At 37.5% G+C, this 20706-nt stretch overlaps 1 protein-coding gene across 1 annotated transcript in view; it reads right to left on the bottom strand.

The window, feature by feature from the left end:
- The window catches only part of COL9A1 (collagen type IX alpha 1 chain), a 71757-nt gene that overhangs the window by 32444 nt on the left and 18607 nt on the right, over nt 1-20706 (bottom strand). Inside the window, exons 13-22 of the mRNA XM_058671763.1 lie at nt 16867-16920; nt 13452-13505; nt 10475-10528; nt 9174-9227; nt 8981-9034; nt 8792-8845; nt 8320-8373; nt 7579-7623; nt 6071-6124; nt 5917-5970 (exon numbers count right to left, since the gene is read on the bottom strand). Of these exons, the coding sequence (XP_058527746.1) occupies nt 5917-5970; nt 6071-6124; nt 7579-7623; nt 8320-8373; nt 8792-8845; nt 8981-9034; nt 9174-9227; nt 10475-10528; nt 13452-13505; nt 16867-16920 (531 nt within the window). The remainder of the gene's footprint in view (nt 1-5916; nt 5971-6070; nt 6125-7578; nt 7624-8319; nt 8374-8791; nt 8846-8980; nt 9035-9173; nt 9228-10474; nt 10529-13451; nt 13506-16866; nt 16921-20706) is intronic.

The raw sequence follows: 20706 nt of genomic DNA, 5'->3' as shown, positions 1-20706 counted from the left end.
ATAGTCATCTCTAGAAATGTAGATTAAAATACAGTCTAAAGAGTGTTAACTAGCTATGGCCTTGGTACCAGAACTGTGCTCAATAAATGACAAGTATCTTATTCTTCAGCTATAGTGACAAATCATATCCTAGGATGTGTGACAGGGAGACCTCTTTTCTTCCCGGGGGGGGGGGGGAGAAGAATATTTGTAAACCCTGTGACAACAAGAATCTTGATTTTCATAAAATGACCAGAAGAACCCAGAATAAAGGCCAAATTATGGCATTAAAAAATATGAGACCAAAGTGGTTATGACTGTCCCAATGGTGAGGACTCTGCTCTCTGTATCAGAGCACCTAGTTCAACAGCCACCTGCAACTCCTGACTCCTAGTGCCAGCACTGGAAGGCAACAGCAGATATGGCTCAAGCAGTTGGATCCTGGCCACTCAAGTGGAAAATCTAGGTTGAATTCTTGGCTACTAATTTCAGCCTGGCCCAGTCTGGCTATTGTAATTATCTTGGCAGTGCACCAGTCAGCAGAAATCTCTCTAATCCATAAACAAGTATTTTTTATAAAGCACTTCCTGGAAAGAAAAATAATTTTTGAAATCTCAACCCATAATAAATGGATCTTTGCTCTTCTTGCAAGTACTGCTCTGCCACATACATCTTCATCAGTTAACTCATCATACGTGGCAAGCCAACAAAAGTGTCAAAGGATGCAGAACTTTTGTCAGAGACTGCCAACTCTGACCAGGTCCCAGAATCTCCCGAGTTCTTCAGAAACACCAGTATACTCCTCGTGTGTCTTCTACCTCCTCATCTCCCCATTCCGTAATTTTACTCAACCCTTCCCTTCCTGTTGGAGTAAGACCCAGCAATCTGAGTTTCTGTTGGATTTGTTTTTATCAGTCTTAGACATCCATTAAATGCTTACCATGAAAGTTTCACAAATACTACACTGAAAATTTCCTAAATAGCTTTGACTGCAAAGTCTCCGGCACACATGAGCTGCTGCAGCATGACAGAGCAGATGACATGGATGCTGAAACCCAACTGTTAGGGATGCCTGTACCATCGGATAATTTAAAACAAAAATCTTAACCTGTATCTAAAAGTCCTTATTGGTAAAACAGGGGTTAAAAACAGGGCCAACTTCATGGGCCTTCTGTCAAAATGAAGTACCTATTCATAGCAAGCACAATATAGGTGTTAGTTGATTTTATCTGATAATTACCAAACAAATCAGTCAAAATTATTTGCTTCAACTAAATGTTTGCCTTTCAAATCTTCCAGCTCTGTTTAAAAGCACAAGCTGTCCCCAAGCCTCTGCCAAAACCACTGATCATCAAGCAGGCACCTTCTTGATGAACAAGTACTGGCTACTACTGCTCTGTAAAAATCGTTGCCATCAAGGCATCCAATGTCTCTTTTAGAATGAAGCTAATTGATGTACAAATGATCACAGAATGTGTGATCATTTATACACACAAAGTTTAAGTGGAAAAAGCTTACAAAATGCATTTTATTTCACTGTACTCCTGCTTGTAAGAAAGGTTTTATTTGTCCAGTTACCCAAAATGCTAACTATAAAAGAAGCCCTATCTTTATGCCTTTTCTATTTTAAAAGTGGAAAGTAGCTATACCCAGTCTGTACCATGTACTAAGTGCATGTCTGGCAAAAAGCACTCAAAAAGGAGGTCAGTGTTAACTTCCCTAGATTGTAACTTTGATAAACCCTGTTTCACACCAGCCTTGGACAAGCCTATTAGTCATTCTATACCGGCCATTTTCAGATTTGCCACAAGTAATTTTTAAAATCCATTCATTTTATAATATTACATAGTTTGTGCTTCTTTCCTGTGTAGGTTTAAATATTTCTTCACATAGAGATAGAAAAGGAATACATCTATGGACCATAATTGTGGTGCATCATGTTCAGCTGTTGCCTGCAACGTGTTATAGAAGTGCCAGTGTGAGTCCTGGCTGTTCTGCTTTCAGTACAGCTTCCTACTAACATGCCTGGAATGTAGTGGAAGATGGCTTAAGCACTTGGACCCCAACATGAGATCTCTAGATGGAGCAACAGGCTCCTGGCTTCAGCCTTGCTGTTGTGGTCATTTGAAGAGTGAACCACAAGATGGAAGATCTCTGTCTGTTCTTTACCTTGTCACCCTGCATTACAAACACAATTTTGATTTGAAAGAAAAAGAAACACTTTTAAACCATAACTGTTACACACATCAGCTTTATGAATTGTCAACAGAAGTAACCCATCAGGCCTGGGCAGGATGGGGCGGGGTAGAGTAGCCAACATGTTCAACCACACACTATGTAGGGAACTCCCACGTTGAGGTTGTTGATGTTGGATTGGGGTGAAAAATTATGGAAGAAATACAGGCCTCATAATCATCTTGAAAACTCATGAGACAGAGCAGCCTGGCACTCACTTGAGTCTGACTCAAGAGGCAGAAAAAAACCACTCACTCAGCAAACGTCAAGTTCTGAGCAGCCTGGGACAGAAATGGGCCAGGAGCCACTGTGGTAGGACAAAATCAAGGGCCAGGCTACCTGTTCTCTGAACCAGGAGCCACCAAGACCAAGTACGAAGCAAGAAGAGTGGGCTAGAGGAAGTGTGGCCTACATGGTAAAAAAATGAGAGGCTTGTACGAAATCATCGGCATTAAAAAAAACCTAATATTTTTGCAGTCATTCTCACGGATGTCAATGGAAATATCACTTTATTTCAAAGGCATGGTCTTAGAACTTATTAGAATTATGCTCTCTTTCCTTCTACTCACAGCTTGTCTTGAGATTTGCAGGAAAGCTGATCAAAATTGTGAGGCACAGTTGAAAATGTGTGAACTTATCTATAGGCCTCAATTTAATGATGTAAATTCAAAGAGCAAATGTATCTTTAAGCACATAGATTTGGTGTTAAAAGTCCACAAGAGAACTATAATCACTTATCATAATTTTTCTGAAAAAAATTTATAGCAGGTAAGAAAGCAATTATTTTCCCCACAAAAAAAAGCAGCATAGCAGGATTTACTATGCCTCCAAGTCATTTCATTTCAAGAAATATTTTCTGAGCAGTACCTTCTGGCAGGCTCTGGGTAAAGAAAGGCAGGGGACACAGAGGTGAACCAGACATGTTCCTTCCATCACTACAGGATGGGGAACAAAGAAGTCAAGGGTTATACCATTCAGCATAAGGAGAGATCACTTCTAAATGGGAGTAAGCATAATTGAAATGTTCATAGAACTAGCATTACCATATTTAGGTGGATATATGGAATGTTAAATGAGTTAAACAAAAGAGCCATCTAAGTGCACGGTCTAACATACAGGAAAACAAGCAGGCTGGGAACGCAGATTATTTGAGAATAAGCATGAAGCTCAGTCAACTTAACTACAGGGTCTAAGCAAGGCAGAAATGAGAAGTAAAACTAGGATTTCTACTGTCTGTAGAGATTCATTTACAAATTGTAAATAGGAAAGAGAAGTGATGGCAGAAGCTATGCTTTGGAAACACCAGAATAAGGATGTGTACCAGCTAGGGATGCAACTAGTCCTCCAAGGTTTTGGAAATTGTGTTTGGTATCTTTAGTTTGTGCCAAAGACTATGAAAACACTTGCCATGTTATAGTGTGGGAAGTCACAGATTAAAGATATCCTACAGCTGCAAAAGTCCTACAGAACAAAAGAGCCCCGCCAAAACAACAGCTGTCTGCTGCTGGGGGACACTGAAGGAAGGAAAGATCTGAACTGGGAACGAGACTGGGAAATAAAACCAGGAGATAATGTCAGTACTCCAAGCAGCAGTAATGGTCTGAGTCAGGGTGGTAGAAATTAGAGCAGAAAATAGCTAAAAATAAGAAATCTTGGAAAGACAGAATCAGCAAGCCCTACTGGAGATAGGAAATGAGGTAGAGTAGGAATGCCCAGGCTTTGAATTTTAGTGACAGGAACCATGTGAAGAATTTGTCACTTTTCTCACTTTTTTGGTTCAGAGCATGATCATGGCATGATAGGTGCTCAGTCAACGTTCCCATAATCAAAACATAATTTTCTACTGAGTGAAATGAGTAGGAAACATAATGGAAACAGTCTCAGACTATATCCTACACTGCTAACAATTTCTGGACCAATCAGATAATACAGTCACCATCTCAGAAATGCGATCTGGCTAGACCCTAAGTGATTTGCAGTATGGAAAGTACTTTAATTAGTAAATCACAGATTCCACGAAACTACATAGTAGAGGTCAGCCATCAACCATCTGTAAGAAGGGGAAAAACTACTCTTCCTTCCCCAAGGCACTGGGTATACCTCACTTCTTCAAGCATAAAAATCACCAACATGCTCAAAAAATGCTTCCAAAGAAATGTAACAATATTTGCAAAGGTTTCTATGCTCTCATGTGTTATTTTTAATGGCTGAGCAGTACTCTCTCATTTGCAATAAATTCTACCTTTCGCAACAAAATGGTCTCAACTAGAGACCGTTATGCTCAGTGAAATAAGTCAATCCCAAAAGGACAAGTATCGTATGTGCTCTCTGATGTAAGAAAATGTTCATGCAAAATACAAGCTCAATCAATGTACATATAGTTATCTAGAGGAACTGCATAATGGACACAAGTATGCCACACATTGCAGAACGCATCTCTACTTCTGAATAAAAGATGGACTCTGAATGAAACTGTCAAATATATCTTGACAACAGGATGCTGGGCTTACTACCATTGTCTATACCTACAAATATCATGATACACTTTAATAGAAGAATGATGGATGTGTGAGTGTTGTTGAAGGACTATACTACTGTTATAGTATAAGGAGAAACAGTGGTGGTGGTGGGGAGAGGTATGAAGGAAAATCCCTGAACCTAAATCACAGTGTCATGAAAAATAAATTTTTAAAGGTTGTTTTTATTATCCATCAGACTTTGAAAACAAAAACTGAAACTGAAGGCCAGATGAGAAATTTTAAGTCAAATCTAGATTATGATATTTAATTTATTGCTTTTGCTCCAAAGGCTTTACAGTACATTGTGAGAATATATCCTGCCATATCTGCTTTAAAGTAGATTCACATCAAAAGAAATCTAGTAATTTCTCCAAATGTTAAATGGATCTACCATATGACCCAGCAGTTTCGCCTGTAACAATACACCTAAGATAAATTAAAGCATGTACACACAAAAAGTTGTATACGAATGTTCATAGCAGCTTTATTCATAATGGTCAAACAAGAGGAAAACCTGAAAATGTCTATCACCAGATGAACTGATTAAATGTAATATATCCACACTATTCAGCAAAAAGAAATGAAGTTCTGAAATACGCTACAGCACAGATGAAGTTAGTGAGAAAAGCCAATTATTTTAAACATTCACCTATGTATGGTTTTACTTTTGGAAAATATCCAGCCTCAGCAAGTCTTCATAGACAAAAAATAGATTAATGGTTGCCTACAGCTGAAAGGGTAGGGAAGAAAGACTAAATGATCATAAATGAACCCGTGGTTTGAGTAACGGACATTTTCTAGAATTGTCTGCCATCATGGTCACACAAATCTGTCACTACACTAAAACTTGTACACAATCACTGTGGTGAAATGCCTGCATGTAGATTACATTTAAGTAAAAAAGTTCCTTTAAGCCTTACTAAAAATATTCCCTTCCATGTGACATGAAAACAGGAAAAATCACCAGGCTTTCCTTAAGCACTTCCTTTTTGTTTCTATTTTCAGAAAAAGCACACTGTATATGTACACTGTGTCTTCCCCATCTTGTTATTTATCTATACTTGCACATAGTCAAACATAAGAAGGCATCCATGGATGGGTGAATTATTTAATGAATGCAGGGATGCCCATCAAAATCCCAGGAAGGCATTTTGGAAAGGCACTGCTGAAAAGGAGTACTCACAGGAAGGCCCCTGGGTCCTCGCGGTCCCACCTCTCCTGGAGGTCCCTGTGGGCCCTATTTTGAGGAAGGCAAGTGGAGCACAGTTAACAACCAGTGATCCTTGGTGTAATGATCACAACAACTTAACTTACAGGAAAGATAAATGGCATCTTACCGGTTTTCCTGAGTTTCCCAGTTGACCAGGCTTTCCTGGTGCACCTGTGTTACCCTGGAGGTAAAACATTCAAAGTTAACTCAGATTGTATATAGGCATGCACAACCTAATTCAAACTGGATATTTCTTACGCTTAAGTAGCATTTTCTTATGCATACTGAGAAGTTACGAGCACATAGAATCTAATTATGAGTATGTAAAGATTCTTTAGATTCAAATTATTTTAGTACCAGAAGTTTATTATATTTTATATCATACCATATCATATTACAAATATCAAAATTGACGGTCTTTAGCCTTCATTTAAAGTGATTTCCAGGGTGAATATTTGGTGTGTCAGTTAACATGCTACTTGAGATACCTGCACTCAAAATCTGAGTGCCTGAGTTCACATCCTTGCTCAACTCCTAATCCAGCATCCTGCTAATGCATAGCCTAGGAGGCAGCAAGTTAACACTGAAGGAGTGCAGTCCATACTACCCACACAGGAGACCACCACTGAATTCCCAGATTGTAGCTCTGACCTGGCCCACCCCCAAATGTTGTAAGCATTTGGAGAGTTAATTAGAATATAAAGAAAATCACTCTCTCCCTTTGAAATATTTTTAAAACCTTAATTAGTAAGTCTTTTAAAAAAATAAAAGATCTCTTTCCATCAATTTTTCTTTATTCATAAATTACATACACCTGTACCATTCCCACCTACAATACACTTCAACCCCCCTTGACTCACTCTGACACTAGTAGATGTATAAAGAATTGAATCAGTACAAGGAAATGGGTGGATGTACTATAGAGAAAACCCCACCTGCCAGCAAGTTGCAGGGAAAGCACAGGTAGGGCAACACTATCTCCACACCAGTGTCTGGCCACCTGCTTGCTAGGGACCATTTCGATGCAAGACACTGCAGATGACCAGCGGGAGGGAGTAGTCACACAACCTAACAGCGACCAACTTCTACGTTATCCATACTTGATCTGTTTTATTAGAAAGTAATTTGCTTCACGTACTCTTTTTAACTGCTTGTGCTACAAGCACTGACACCAGCATTGTGACACAGTGGGTAAAGCCACTGTCTTCAATGCCAGCACCTGGAAGGACACCAGTTAAATTCCAAAACAAATCTTTTAAAAAATGAATGTAAGCATTGTTACATCAGTATGCAAATATACAATAAAAAGATATTGTGCATTTTGTCTTAATCTTCACTGACACAAGTTCAATGGCTTAATATCTTCCTTATTTTAATTGAGAAGAAACAATAAAGGTTTGTTTTATACTGACAAAGCATGACATTTTCACAAAGGAACTCTAAGCAATAACCATTCATCAAAGTCCCTTTTCTACAAATAGTGAAAGGTTAGCATTTGAAGCTAAAGCTTTTACTTTTAATTTCTGAATAAGGTTAATTGTAAAATAAAAGGCTGGAAATATAAAAAAACATAAAGAAAACATGTTCATACAAAGCAAAGAAATGAAGACAAATGTTATTCCTTTAATCCTTTACCTTTTCTCCAGCAACACCCTTTGCCCCAGGAAGTCCAGGTACACCCTGAAAGCAGATACACAGAAACTGGGTTAAACCACCCAATCTGGAAAATCCCTGGAATTCCAAACCCACCACACACTGCTGAAAGGCAAGGAAAAGCACAGCAGCCTCGAAGACCAGAGTGAGATGCTGAGAACCCAAACTCTGCAAGTCAGTTACAGAACTACCCACAGTTAGATGGCATCACACTGCTGTATATGCTGAACAACCTTAAGGCAAATCCTACATCAACTAAGTTTTCCAAAGATCAATGTTCAAGTTAGCATTCAGAATCTTTTGCATGTCAAAAGGAGTTGGACAAAAGCTAAAAAGATGACATGACTTCATGTACAAAATGAAATGAAATGCCATCAGGGACTCTGGGTAGGGTGAGAATTTAGCCTTATGGTGAAGATCCCACTTAAGAAGCCTGCATCTTTAAATGAAAAGCACAAGGTTTTATCTCATCCAAAAATTAAAAAAAAACAATGCATTCTGGTGAGGATGTGGAAGATAAGGTGTAGTAATACACTGTTGGTGGGAATCTCAACTACAATCATTACAGAAGACAGTATCAGACTCCTTAGAAATCTGAAAATAGATCTACCCAGCCATCCACTCTGGAAATTCACCTACAGGAAATGAAATCAGCATGTATTTTGGAGAGTTATCTGTACTCCTACATCTATAACAGTATAATTTGAAGAATGAAATACTTACTGGTAGCCCCTGCAGACCAGCATCACCAGGAGGTCCAGGTTTCCCTGGTTCACCCTGAGAAAAGGCAGTTTTGATCACATCATTAAATTTGGATGAACTGTTGTACCACTATTTGCTTTAAAAGCATAAGAAGCACAGATATAAGTAAAAGGATTATTCTAATATCTGTCTTTATTATAAGTACTTTTATAATGTGATTTAGTGCAGGGCAGAGAGTAGTAGAGGACACGATGCATAAATTCAAGCAAAAATACAATTTTATTCAGCCTATTTTCATGGATGTGGCAATTTTACTAACTTCCTACAAACAAGCAAATAAAAATGCTATTCTACTAAGCTCCAGGTTTTAAAGTTAAGACACAGGCCAAAATTGGCTGAACAAATTCCTGGTGATGAAATAATGGAAATTATGATGCCAGCTGGCCAAGGCCAAGGTGGTTTCATTCACCCTTGAAGTAAATCACACAGCTACCTTTGTTCCAGGCATTCCAGGTATTCCATCACGGCCATCCACGCCTGGCAAGCCCTGAAGACACACAAAGAAAGACAGTCTGTTAAAAACAGTCACATTTTTTTCTTTCATTATTTTTCTAAAGTTTCATTTCAAGTTGAAAATTACTTTTAAAAATATGTTTCATGACTATAGCTCAAAAACACACACCGTGTCTCCTTTGGGTCCAGGGGGGCCAGGGATTCCTCTAGAACCTTGAGGCCCCTGTAAGGCACAAGAGAAAGAATAATCAGGAAATGCTCACTTATCACCCTGCTGAGGATAGGCTGAACAGATCAAAACAACCAGCAGAAGACAACAGAAAGCAAGTTGCTTGTATTGGTTGCCATCCATTTGAACTTACTTTGTCTCCCTTGGGACCTGCTTCTCCAGGAGGCCCTCGCTGTCCTTGGTCACCCTGCATGGAAATAAAATTCTGTTAACGCAAAGTTACTCACTGATAGACTTCTTAAAAATTAGAAATCATCATCCATGTTATTTAACAATTATTCTTGCACCCCAAGTGTTGATACCTACTTCACAAATGATTTTTATAAAATTTATTTTGTCTAAAAAATAAGGTTGTCATTAATAAGATTGATATTTGTAGGTTAGGCTTTTGTTTTAAATATATAATATCCCCATGCTGTGTGTATGCATGTGTGCATATAAACATTAAGTTCCATACTGCAAGCAATGACATCAAGAACTACTACCTCTAAACATCTGCTAAACTTATAAACTATTATGATTGGTGGAGATTTAGATGAACTGGAAATCTTTTCTCTACCATTTCATTCCTCAGGCAATAGAAATATTCCTGCCAAAATTTTCCAGCTAATATTGATAGATTTAGGTGGTCATGGATGAGAGAATCTCTCTTCATAAAACACAGCTTTGGTTGAATTGTTTACTTTAGAAGCTGAATTAGCTTCCTCCTCCCAGTGGATCTGTTCTAATCACTCATAATGGTATTAAAAGTTCCCCAAATTGTGGATCTTGGCTTTTATCCTCATATTTTCAGCAAAAATGCAGAGATAGCCTCTATGAGAGCACGTAGAACACTGTCAACCAACAACGTCCCTCTTATACCAAACCCAGGATGGCTTTCCAGATCAACCTCCCTATAAGGCCCTCCTGCAGGGGTTGCCTCTAGCACCTCCTTGATCTTGTAGTTCATTACTGAGTTAGGTCTCCCCTCCCCATACATCATAGGAACTTGACAGGTGAACTATTTTACTGAACTATTTTACTGATCATTTCTTTTTTGTGTGAGGTACAGATGATTGCTACTAGATTCCTTCTTTGCCTGTTTGCCTTTCAAACAAGGCTTAAGGGGACCTGTAATAATGACACATGTAAGTCTGATAATAAAAATATGGAATAATGTAGTCATAAACCATAGGGAATAAAAATGATAGGAGTACCCAAGGACTATAACAGAGACCGCTGCTGTGACGCTAACCATCCTGATGACCAAAGCAAAAAGCAACGTAAATACTCAGATTTGACCTGTTCTCTAAGAAAAACATCAACTCAGAGGAACATTTTCCTGTCCCCATAAAAGAAATGCTTGTCTCAACCTAAGAGTTTTAAAATACACCATTTACAGGGAAAAAAACATTACTAAAAGTGCCTGAGTTTTGTGGAGGGAAGATCACTTACAGGTGCACCAGGAAGACCCCGAGGCCCAGGTTCTCCATCCAAGCCACGAGCGCCCTGCAAAAAACAAGGCAGAGACGAGGATGTCAGTCATGGATATTGTTGGTCCATCTGTCTATCTGAGGAAGTACAAGAGCTGGATTAAAAGGAGGTTTTTGTATGCAATACTGTTTCTCAATGAACACTGGAGCATGTTTAACCAGACAACTCAAATATGAAAATACTAGTTTACATTTACTCTTCACAATCTTAAACACAACCTTTGCTACCAATCTACTGTAACACTGGATCCATTGTCAGAACACTCACATAAACCCATTCAAGGTGAAGGCCATGGAGCTGTGTTCAGAAGAGCTATCATGGGCTCTATGGTCCAGAGTCGGGAAAGGGGACCTCAGTTTGAAAGACTCACCAAGGCCTGGGTCCAACCTTGAGGTTTGGGAAATTGAACCTTAGCAGGACCTGAATATATCCTCTCCTATCCTAGATAGATGTTAGATTTCAATTATAAAAAACAGCTCTTCCATTTTCTCAACTGTTCCATCCTACCAAGTGAGTCAGAAGAACTAACCAAGGCTTTGTAAGTTGAATCATCTTGGAATGACTGTTGACCTGGCTACATGTGGTGTAAACCACCTCCTTACTTAGAGTTAAAATGTGATTTTAAGACAAAAAAAAAAACTTTGTAGTGCTCTCAACATGTTGCCTGACAAAACACCACCTTCTCCTTTAAACCTTCCTCTCATCTGCTAAGTGAAGAAAAGTGTAAAACAGGTTCTACAGGCAATCTCCTAATTAAACAGGTTGAATTGGAGAAATAAAACAAATGGAAAATAATGAAAAGAACACTGGATAGATATCAAGCCAAGAAAACCAGGTGGAGAGCAACTGTGGTAAGAATTAAAAGTTAGAAAACATTTGATGCAAGTCTCAGGTGTAAGTAAAAATAAAATTTAAAGACAACAGAAGCAGAGGGACCACAGAATCTTAGTATTCTTTGATCCTTAAAAACTAGAACACAGAAGGCATCTACATTCACCAGGGAATAAAGGATTTGAAAGACCTGACAAAGACCTTTAATTCATCATTCACCGTGCATTACCAGAGTGGAGCCTGGCCTTTGCATTATAGAAATGGCTTTGATGCACTCCCTGGCTCATATTCTCTTTCACTGCTGCTGAGTGTGAGCTCAGAATCAAACTGCTGTTACTAGGTAACCACTTTGTGGGTCTGAGTTCACAGGAAGAGCTTGTATTAAGAGAAAAAAGCAATTTGAAGCAAATCAAAAGAAATGAGAAAATTTTTTAAAAAGAATTTTAAAAAATATTTTGGAAAGAGCATATCTGGAAAAGTAATTGGCTTCAATGAAAGGGTTCACATATTTGGATAATGATTTAGAACAAGAGAAAGGCAATGCCTAGCTATCAGTAGCTTCAAAATTAATTGGTTTTATTATTTAGCAAGTGAAGATACACACAGAATTTTTTATAGTTTAACATGCATACAGATGTACACAAGCTTCTGATTTGTTCATAAAAATATACTGTTTTAAAATAAATATTTTAGAGCAGATGGAAGAGAAAGGCAGGTAGAATTAAAACACCTGAAAGACACAGCCTAAAAAAGAAATTGGAAGAGAAATGCACATCTCTTCTTAAAAAGAAGCTAAACTATTTCATTCCACTTATTGAGCATCAACAATGTGCAATTTGTTGCTATTTGGTTGATAAAAGGGTCCACGGGGAAACTGACACAATTAGCCATTTTCTTAAACCAGATAGAGAAGATAGACGTACCCCTACACATATACACACCAAATTAAATTTTCTTGGTGTATTTTGAATGTTCAGGTTCCTATTATTTCTCCTTCACTCAACGGAGCATTACCTGTCCTGTTTCCTTCACCAATGGCAACATCTCTTCTTTCCAGACCCCACATCCTCCCTTCTGATGCTACCTCACACATAAGCCCTCCCAGTTTCCCTATCAAAATTGGCCACTACTTCATCTTCAGTTCCTCATACCACTTGTTCTCAGACACACTCTATGGCCTTGCTTTCCTTATAGTGAACTATCTACTTACATAATCTCTCCCAATAAACACTGCACTTTAGGAGCAACTTACTTGGCTTCATGTTTCCCCAGCAGCTTGCACAGAGCCTTGCAATGGAAATGCTGAGACTGTTTCCTAAAGCAACCTGCTGGACTCCAGCGCCAAATAGAGGACTCCCAGCAAGACTCAGACTGCACCGAGCTGTGGATGGTCCTAGGGCCCTCAGGAATATCCGGGCTTCTCTCATTACCCCTATTTTTCCATCCTGCCCTATCTTCACCTTGCTTGGCCAGAAGAAATCCAGGTAAATTTGTCAGTAATTTCCACAGTATTGATAAAGTATAATCAATTGATAAAATATATCAACTCCACTTCAATTTACCTAAGACATATCAGTGTTTCCATTAAGAAGTTTAGCAAGTAAAAAAGCAAGAATATCTTCTTAGGTGAAAGATTAAAAAACAGTCAATATTCCATAACTGAGTTTTCATTTACAGATTCAACCAACAGCAGATATAAAATATTTAATTACACCATACTAAAACAATGCGTGGGGTTTTCTATTCTATTAGATATTATGTAAATAACCTAAAGATGATTTAAAATCTACAGAAAGATGCTTGCAGATCATATGCAAACACTATGCCATTTGATAAAAGGGACTTGAGCAACCAGAAATGTAGATATCTATGGAAAAGAGGGTGGGGAGTACCAATAGCCAGCTCTCCTTGAACATCAAGGACCAAGGATGCATGATAAGCATCATACATACTGCTCATTTCTATCTCCAGTGCTCATAAACAGAAAGGTGAAAACTTAGCCCCAAATCTACAAAGCATGACATAAAAAATAGTGCTACTGAGGAAGTTAATTTTAGATTTCAGAGTTAACATTTAACACAATTTGATATCACAATCATCATCTTACTTTTTCACCTTTGTCCCCAACAACACCGGTGATGCCCCTCAAACCTTGAGCTCCCTGGAAATAAAAAATGGAAAGGAAATTATTTTACTGTAAGCAAGAAGGTTTCTCAATCTCCTCACAAAAGATACTCAAGAAGGATGTTCTTGTAATCCATAGCAACAAATAGTAACATCATGTAGGGACTTGCAAATTACTAATGACAAAAAGTAAATACTACTAGCTTAAGAAACTACCATAATAAATCTATTATTTCATCTAGCTTGTATTGTTTACTTTGGTTTTATTTGAAAGGCGTAGAAAGAGATATATAAAGAGAAGTTATCTGCTATTTCATTCCTCCAAATGACTGCAAAAGCCAAGGCTTAGCAAGGGCAGACAGAAGCCAGAACTTCATCTCAGTTTGCCAGAGGTGAATGGGTCTCAAACACCTGCTGTCTCCCAGATGTAGGAAGCTAAAATGAAAAGTAGAACCAGGACTCAAAAAAAAAAAAAAGAAAAAAATCAGGCACTATGATATGGAATGCAGCTTTTCAAGTGGCAGCTTAACACTGTGCCAAACACTCACCCTATGAGAGTATATTTCACTCATCTTCAAATGCGTATGCAGAACCTACATGGCCATTCCCACCTCCTTCACAGTTTGTAACTTGGTTACATGTAACATAATTTTAAACTTTGGAATAATTTTCCCCACCAACATAAACCATAGGCTAACAGGCACCCATGTTACCCAGAAGGTTATAACATAGACATGAAGCTGGAATCTCCAACAACCACCTGTATTCATTATTCTTAAACCCTTCCTATGATAGAACGCATTCTACAGCATAACTTGGGCAGTTGGAGCACTTGCCATGGTCCCTATCTTTGGCACAACATTCAGTTTTCCTAAAAATGAGGAAGTGGGTATTATTTCTGGAATCATTTTCATTACTGAAATGCTAACATTCTGTGTTTTCTGGCTCCATGGCAGGAGGGCTCCAGAAAAAAGGCCTATCAAGGGTACCCTTGTGAGAGCAGCTTTGAGTGAAGGTCTATCACAAAAGAGAAGTAGCCAATTCTGGAAGACCTGCAGTTTAACTGCTTTGGTTTAAGGTAAAAGAGTTCTAAGGCCAGTCATATACCTCATCTTCTCAGGTAAAGAAAGTATATAATTCACTCTTTACCTAGATCAGGAATAAAATCTGTGAAGATCAGGAATGTCCTAAAATATGATTTTGCAGGATGCTCCAGCTTAGAACATCCACTTAGGATCCAAAATTAGACCTGTCTGTCTCATATTAAGCAAGCTCTTTCTAATGTAGATCAAACACTGACTAAGAAGACACAGGCAGTATTTTAAGAAATTCCAATCAATAGCAGTGTCATGGGAATGTCATGTATGGTCTCTTGAGTTTCTCAATTGTTTGAGGGACAAGAGTTTTATAAAATATGCTGCAAAGCATATCTACACAGCGTATACATTGCTTGCCATTGCAAGTTAAGCTACCACCTGTAATGTTGGTATCCCATATGGGCACTGACTTAAATCACAGCTGTATCGCTTCAATGCAGCTTCCTGTTACTGTGCTCAAGAAAGTAGTAGAGTGGCCCAAGTGCTTGAACCACTGCCACACACATGGGAAGACCCAGAAGAAGCTCCTGGCATCAGGTTGGCCCACTTCCTGCCATTGCAGCCATTTGGAGAGTCAACCAGCATATAAAAGACTGAGCTCATTTAGTCTCCAACTTTCTGCAACTCTACCTTTTAAATATAAACGTTTAAAAGAAATAAAATGAAAAATCTGCATACTACTTTGTATTTCCACATGTATATGTTTAAAGTGAAAATGTGTGAATTCTACAGATATATTTTGACACACCGACTCTCAGATATCAACAGCTTAAAATGCACTCCTGACAGTCCCTAGTAGAGCACTCAGTTCATCAACACCCAATATAGACCCTTTACCCATAAAAACACTTATTAAAATGCTGTTTGTGGGCCCAGCATGACAGCCTAGCTGTTAAAGTCCTTGCCTTGAATGCACTGGGATCTAATCCCGGCAGCCCCTCTTCCCATCCAGCTCCCTGCCTGTGGCCTGGGAAAGCAGTCAAGGACGACAAAGCTTTGGAACCCTGCACCCACGTGGGAGACCCAGAGGAAGCTCCTGGCTCATGGCTTCGGATTGGCTCAGCCCCAGCCATTGCGGCCATTTGGCGTGAGCCATTGGATGGAAGATCTTCCTCTCCATCTCCTCCTCTCTGTATATCTGCCTTTCCAATAAAAACAAATGTTTTTTTAAAATGCTGTTTGCAAAATCCTCTTCTGAGCATCTGTGCAAATGGCCTTTTAAAATATCTTTAAGCCTCCAAAATTTTCTTTAGGAAACAAAAAGTCTATCTCTTATTATTTATCATTATCTTCAAATTGTGAAAGTCCAGATCCTTACTGTTATTTACATCAAAGGCTCAGGGAAAGCAAGCTTCTGGAACAATTCTTAGAGTCCTCCACAGATCCCCTTATGTTTCTCGCATGAGTTAGGGACTGTACCTTCCCAATTCTGACTCACTTGTTTTACATTCTAGGTAAAAACTAATTTACATGGCTCCCTGAGCATTTTAAAGGTCATCCCTGGGGAAGAGAAGGAAAGTGAAGAGTGGCCCTGTATTGCTCTTCCCTAACTTCAGTTTCTAGGAATAATACTGAACTTATCTTTTACATAGTCTAAGTATCACCTGGTGGCCATGTTCAATGAATATTCTGCAATTACTATTTTCATAATTAATATTATCCATTTTGGTAAGAAAAAAGCATAACAATTCCACACACAATACAAAAGCACTGTAAATTCTAATTTAATGAAACTTGTAAATTAAAATATGCTAATACCCCCAAAATTACCTTACATTTTATCAACCTGATAAAGCACAAGGGACCAGGCTTTTATTAAGAGACATGATTATTAGCAATTAAGAATGCTCTAATTACAATGATTACATGCTGCATTAAGCCACATTAATCTAGTGGCTTATATACCTAATATATGCTTGAGTACACAAAATGTTATTACTATATCAGGTGATAGAATCATAGAATGTAAAAATTGCATCATCCTCTTGTGCTTAATATTGGCTTTCAGATCGCTGATCCTTAAATGAATATATATTCTTCTAATATATACATTCACTTAAATGAGTATGTATAAATATATATATATATAGATAGATATGTAATTATATGTAGAATTTCCTGTTGTAAAAGTACTTGAACATATCAAGGAGACCTTTAATAAAGTAGCTATGTCCCATTTCTGGCCAGATGGAAAAATAGTACAACACTAATGCAACTATTAATTCAACACTAAATGGAAAAGCTACTGAGTCTTTAAAATTATTTGCACATTCTCACTAAATATCTTTAAAAATATTTTACTGGAGGTCCTTGAGCTCCAACTTCTCCCAGCTCTCCCTGGTCACCTTCTTCACCCTGAAAAACAAGGAAAAGCATACCACATGTTATCCTAGAAAATCAACACAAAACACGTAAGTCAACATATCTGGAGCTCATTTGACAACCCCTAAACTCTTCTTCCACACTTTAAATTCTTAGACGTAATCCATGTTCACTGTAGAAAGTTCAGAAAATACAAAGTATGCAAATAAATTGAAGTCACCCAAATCCTTACGTTTCAACTACAAATAGCAGTAACATTTATGATGTCAAAACTTTACAACTTTTCTAGAAGGAAAGAGAGAGACAAAGAGGAGAAAGGGACAGAGGAAGAAAAAGAGGAGAGAGAGAGGAAGAGGAAGGAGAGGAAGGGAGATGAAGAGAACAGGTGCCTTCTTGCAAATCTGTTTGTAGGTCTGTGCAAAAGGGGAGGTATCAAGAAAATGTGATTATATTATGCAAATTCATGTAAGATTTTTTGGTCATTATTTACATCTTAGCCATTCAATTTTTAACATATTTAGATCAGTCTTTTCTTAAATGCATTATACCTTTGATATCACTCATTGAAATACCACATATATTTTTCTTATATTTCTTAAATGGAAATATTCAACTATCAGTAAATTCTTTATCAAAAATCTAAAGTGGAAATTCTTGTTTATTTGTTCATACAGCTGGCCACATGTTCCAGTATAATTTATTGAATAATAGATACTCTCTACATAGAATAAACTATTAAATATACTTGGTTCTGGACTTTCATCATGCTCTACTGACCTGCTGTATGGTGTTGCCAATACATTTTAATTTTTGCAATTTTACAATACACTTCAATCTAAAACCAGATGATTTTCCTTACCTTCTTATATTTCATGTGCTTCACTGCAGTTAATCTTTTTAAAAATTTTATTTATTTTGATTTTATTTGAAAGAGAAAGAGATCTATCATGTACTGTTTGCCTACCGAACCCAGGGCAAGAGCCTATAACTCAACCCAAACACTTGAGCCATCATCTGCAGTCTCCAAGCGTGCACAACAGTGAGAAGCTGCATCAGAACAGGAGCCAAGGCTAAGCCAGGTACTTTGCCACAAAGGTGGGTACTCCAACTGGCATATTAACAGTCAAACACCTGCCTTCTGTAGTTCCTCCGATTTTTCAGGTTCTTAAATGTTTGCTCATTTAGATGAACCTTAGAATCTTTGAATAGATCATAAAAAATTCTTAATATTAGGATTGCATCAAATCAATAGATTAATATCATGAGAATTAGACTATCTCAAAACAAAATATAAGAAGCTAGTGTGGTAGCATAGAGGTAAGCTGCTTCTAGTGATACTAGCATCCCATGTGGCACTGGTTCATGTCCTGGCTGCTCAATATACAATCCACTTCCCTGCAAATGTTCTGAGAAAGCAGTGAGACAGGATACAAGAATTTGGGCCTCTGCCACCCATACAGGAAACCCAGGCAAAGCTCAGGTCTTTGGCATGGCCCAGCCATGGCCATGCGGCCATCTAGAGAGTAAATTAACAGATACACAATCTCTGCTACTACCTCTAACTGACTTTTAGATAATCTGTTTTTTAAAAATCCTCAATATCTCTCTGGCTGGAATATTCTTTAAGTTTGTTTTGAGGTATTTTGTATGCAGTTGCTTTTGACAATGGGACCTTCTGTTAAATATTAATATCTGATTTGTCATTTTGGTTACTAAGTTTGTAACATCTAATCAACTTCTAAAATTCATAATAGTACAAAAAGAAGTCCAACTCATCACTTACAGGAAAATTATTTCATAGTCCCTGAAAAAAAGTTATTCCTTTTTGATACAAGTTTAACTTTTCTATAATAGGTATACTCTATTACATCTGTAATAATTGGTATCTGAAATTGTAAAGTTAACCATGCAAAAATTTTTCATTTTAAATGTTAAGTATATTTGATTCCAATCCACTTTCATAGTTTATTACATGTTTTCCAACTGACTTATCGTCTTGCTTGATAGATAATATTTTAGAGATTTTCATTTAAAAAAAAAAAAGGAAATTTAGGTGAAGTTTTCATACTGGTTAACATGCCATTTGGAATGTCCACATCCCTCATCAGAGTGCCTAGGATTAACATCACACCTCTACTTCCAATCCAAGGTCCTACTAATGCAAGTAAGACAAGTCTGACCACTGTCACCCACAGGAAAGCCTTGGATTCTATTTGTAGCTTCTGGCATCAGGCAGGCCTAACCCTAGCCATTTAAAGAAGCAAACAAGTGAGAGCGAGATCATTGTCAGTCTGTATCTGTCTCCATCTATTGCGCTCTGTGTATCCATCTCCCTACCTTTCAAACTAAAAATTATTTAGCATGCACAATGGAATATTTTTTTCTTTATTAGAAATATAGAAAACAAGCATCAGTATCAATACCAAGCATTTATATAATACAAAGTATTAAGTTATACCTATATGACTTAGAGTTGCTTTTTAAGTGAATTGTGAAGCACTTCCAATGTCAGTTTTAACCTGACTTATATTCATATCATGGTTCATTAGAACTGATTCATAGTGGAATGAGTGACTCTCAATGAGGAAATCAAGAGACAGCAAGGTCACTGAGAGGTTGACCATGTGTGCAGCACTACTTGTATTTCCTCAAAAGACTACAAAACTGCAAAAGCTGCAGTGATTGAAGTGTCCACAATAGTCTCTCTAACAGGACATCAGGCATTTCCCAAAGAATTCTCGATGAATATTGGAGTCATGTATTTGGATTACAATTTCACCAGATAAAAGGCACGTAACTCATCAAGAACACCACAATGTTGAGTTTCAGATTCAGGTGTAGCAATTTGCTACTTCACTGATTTGTGAATGACAATCATTTGCTATAAACTACTGCCTAAACCACATTTTAACAATGGAAATATATAAAGCCAACAGTGAAACACTTAGAAAGGCTATCAAGAAAGCAGTCCCACTTCTAATAACTACCAAATGGTACCTAGGAATTAATTTAACAAAAGAAGTGAAATATCTGTACAATTAAAATTATAAGCCATTGATGAAAGAAATTGCAGACAATAGAGAGAAGTGGAAAATCAGGCCTGTGCACTAGAGGAATCAATATAATTAAAATGTGTTCATTACTGAAAGTAACTTACAGATTGGAATTTTGAAGGGATTTCACCAAAAGACATTTTTCATAGAACTAGAAAACACTATGAAAATTGTATGGAACAACAGAAGACTCAAATATCCAAAGGAATCTTGAGTAAAAGAATACAGCAAAAAGTATCATACTACCTGATTTTAAAATACATGACAAAGCTACAAGTAATTAAAACAGCAAAGTACTGGCACAAAAAGAGACCCATAGACCAATGGAACAGAATGAAGACACAATCTGCAAATTCATGCATCTACTATCAATTGATATTTGACAAAACTTCTGGGAACAAAAATTGGAAAAAATAGTCTTTCAATGGATGATGTGGAGGAAATTGAAAATTCATCACCTATAGGAGAATGTCACTAAACTCCTATCTCTCATGTGTAAAAATACACTCAGGATGGATTAATATCTTGAATTGAAGATCTGAAACTCTGAAACTACTAAAATAAAACAGAAAAAAATACATTAAATCATTGAAATTGGTGAGGATTTTTATAGGTCAGATCTAAAATGTACATAAAACTAAAGAATAGACAAATTAGGTCTCCTCCAAGGTAAGACTTTTTGGACAGCAAATGAAACAATCAACAGAATGGACAGCTTGTATAAGGGGAGAAAATATGTGTAAGCTGTGCAGCTGATAAGTTAATA

The sequence above is a fragment of the Ochotona princeps genome, chromosome 1, assembly GCF_030435755.1.
Source record: "Ochotona princeps isolate mOchPri1 chromosome 1, mOchPri1.hap1, whole genome shotgun sequence".
NCBI lineage: Eukaryota > Metazoa > Chordata > Mammalia > Lagomorpha > Ochotonidae > Ochotona > Ochotona princeps.
Note: the sequence above shows the minus strand (reverse complement) of the source record. Positions and strands in the feature narration are given on the sequence as shown.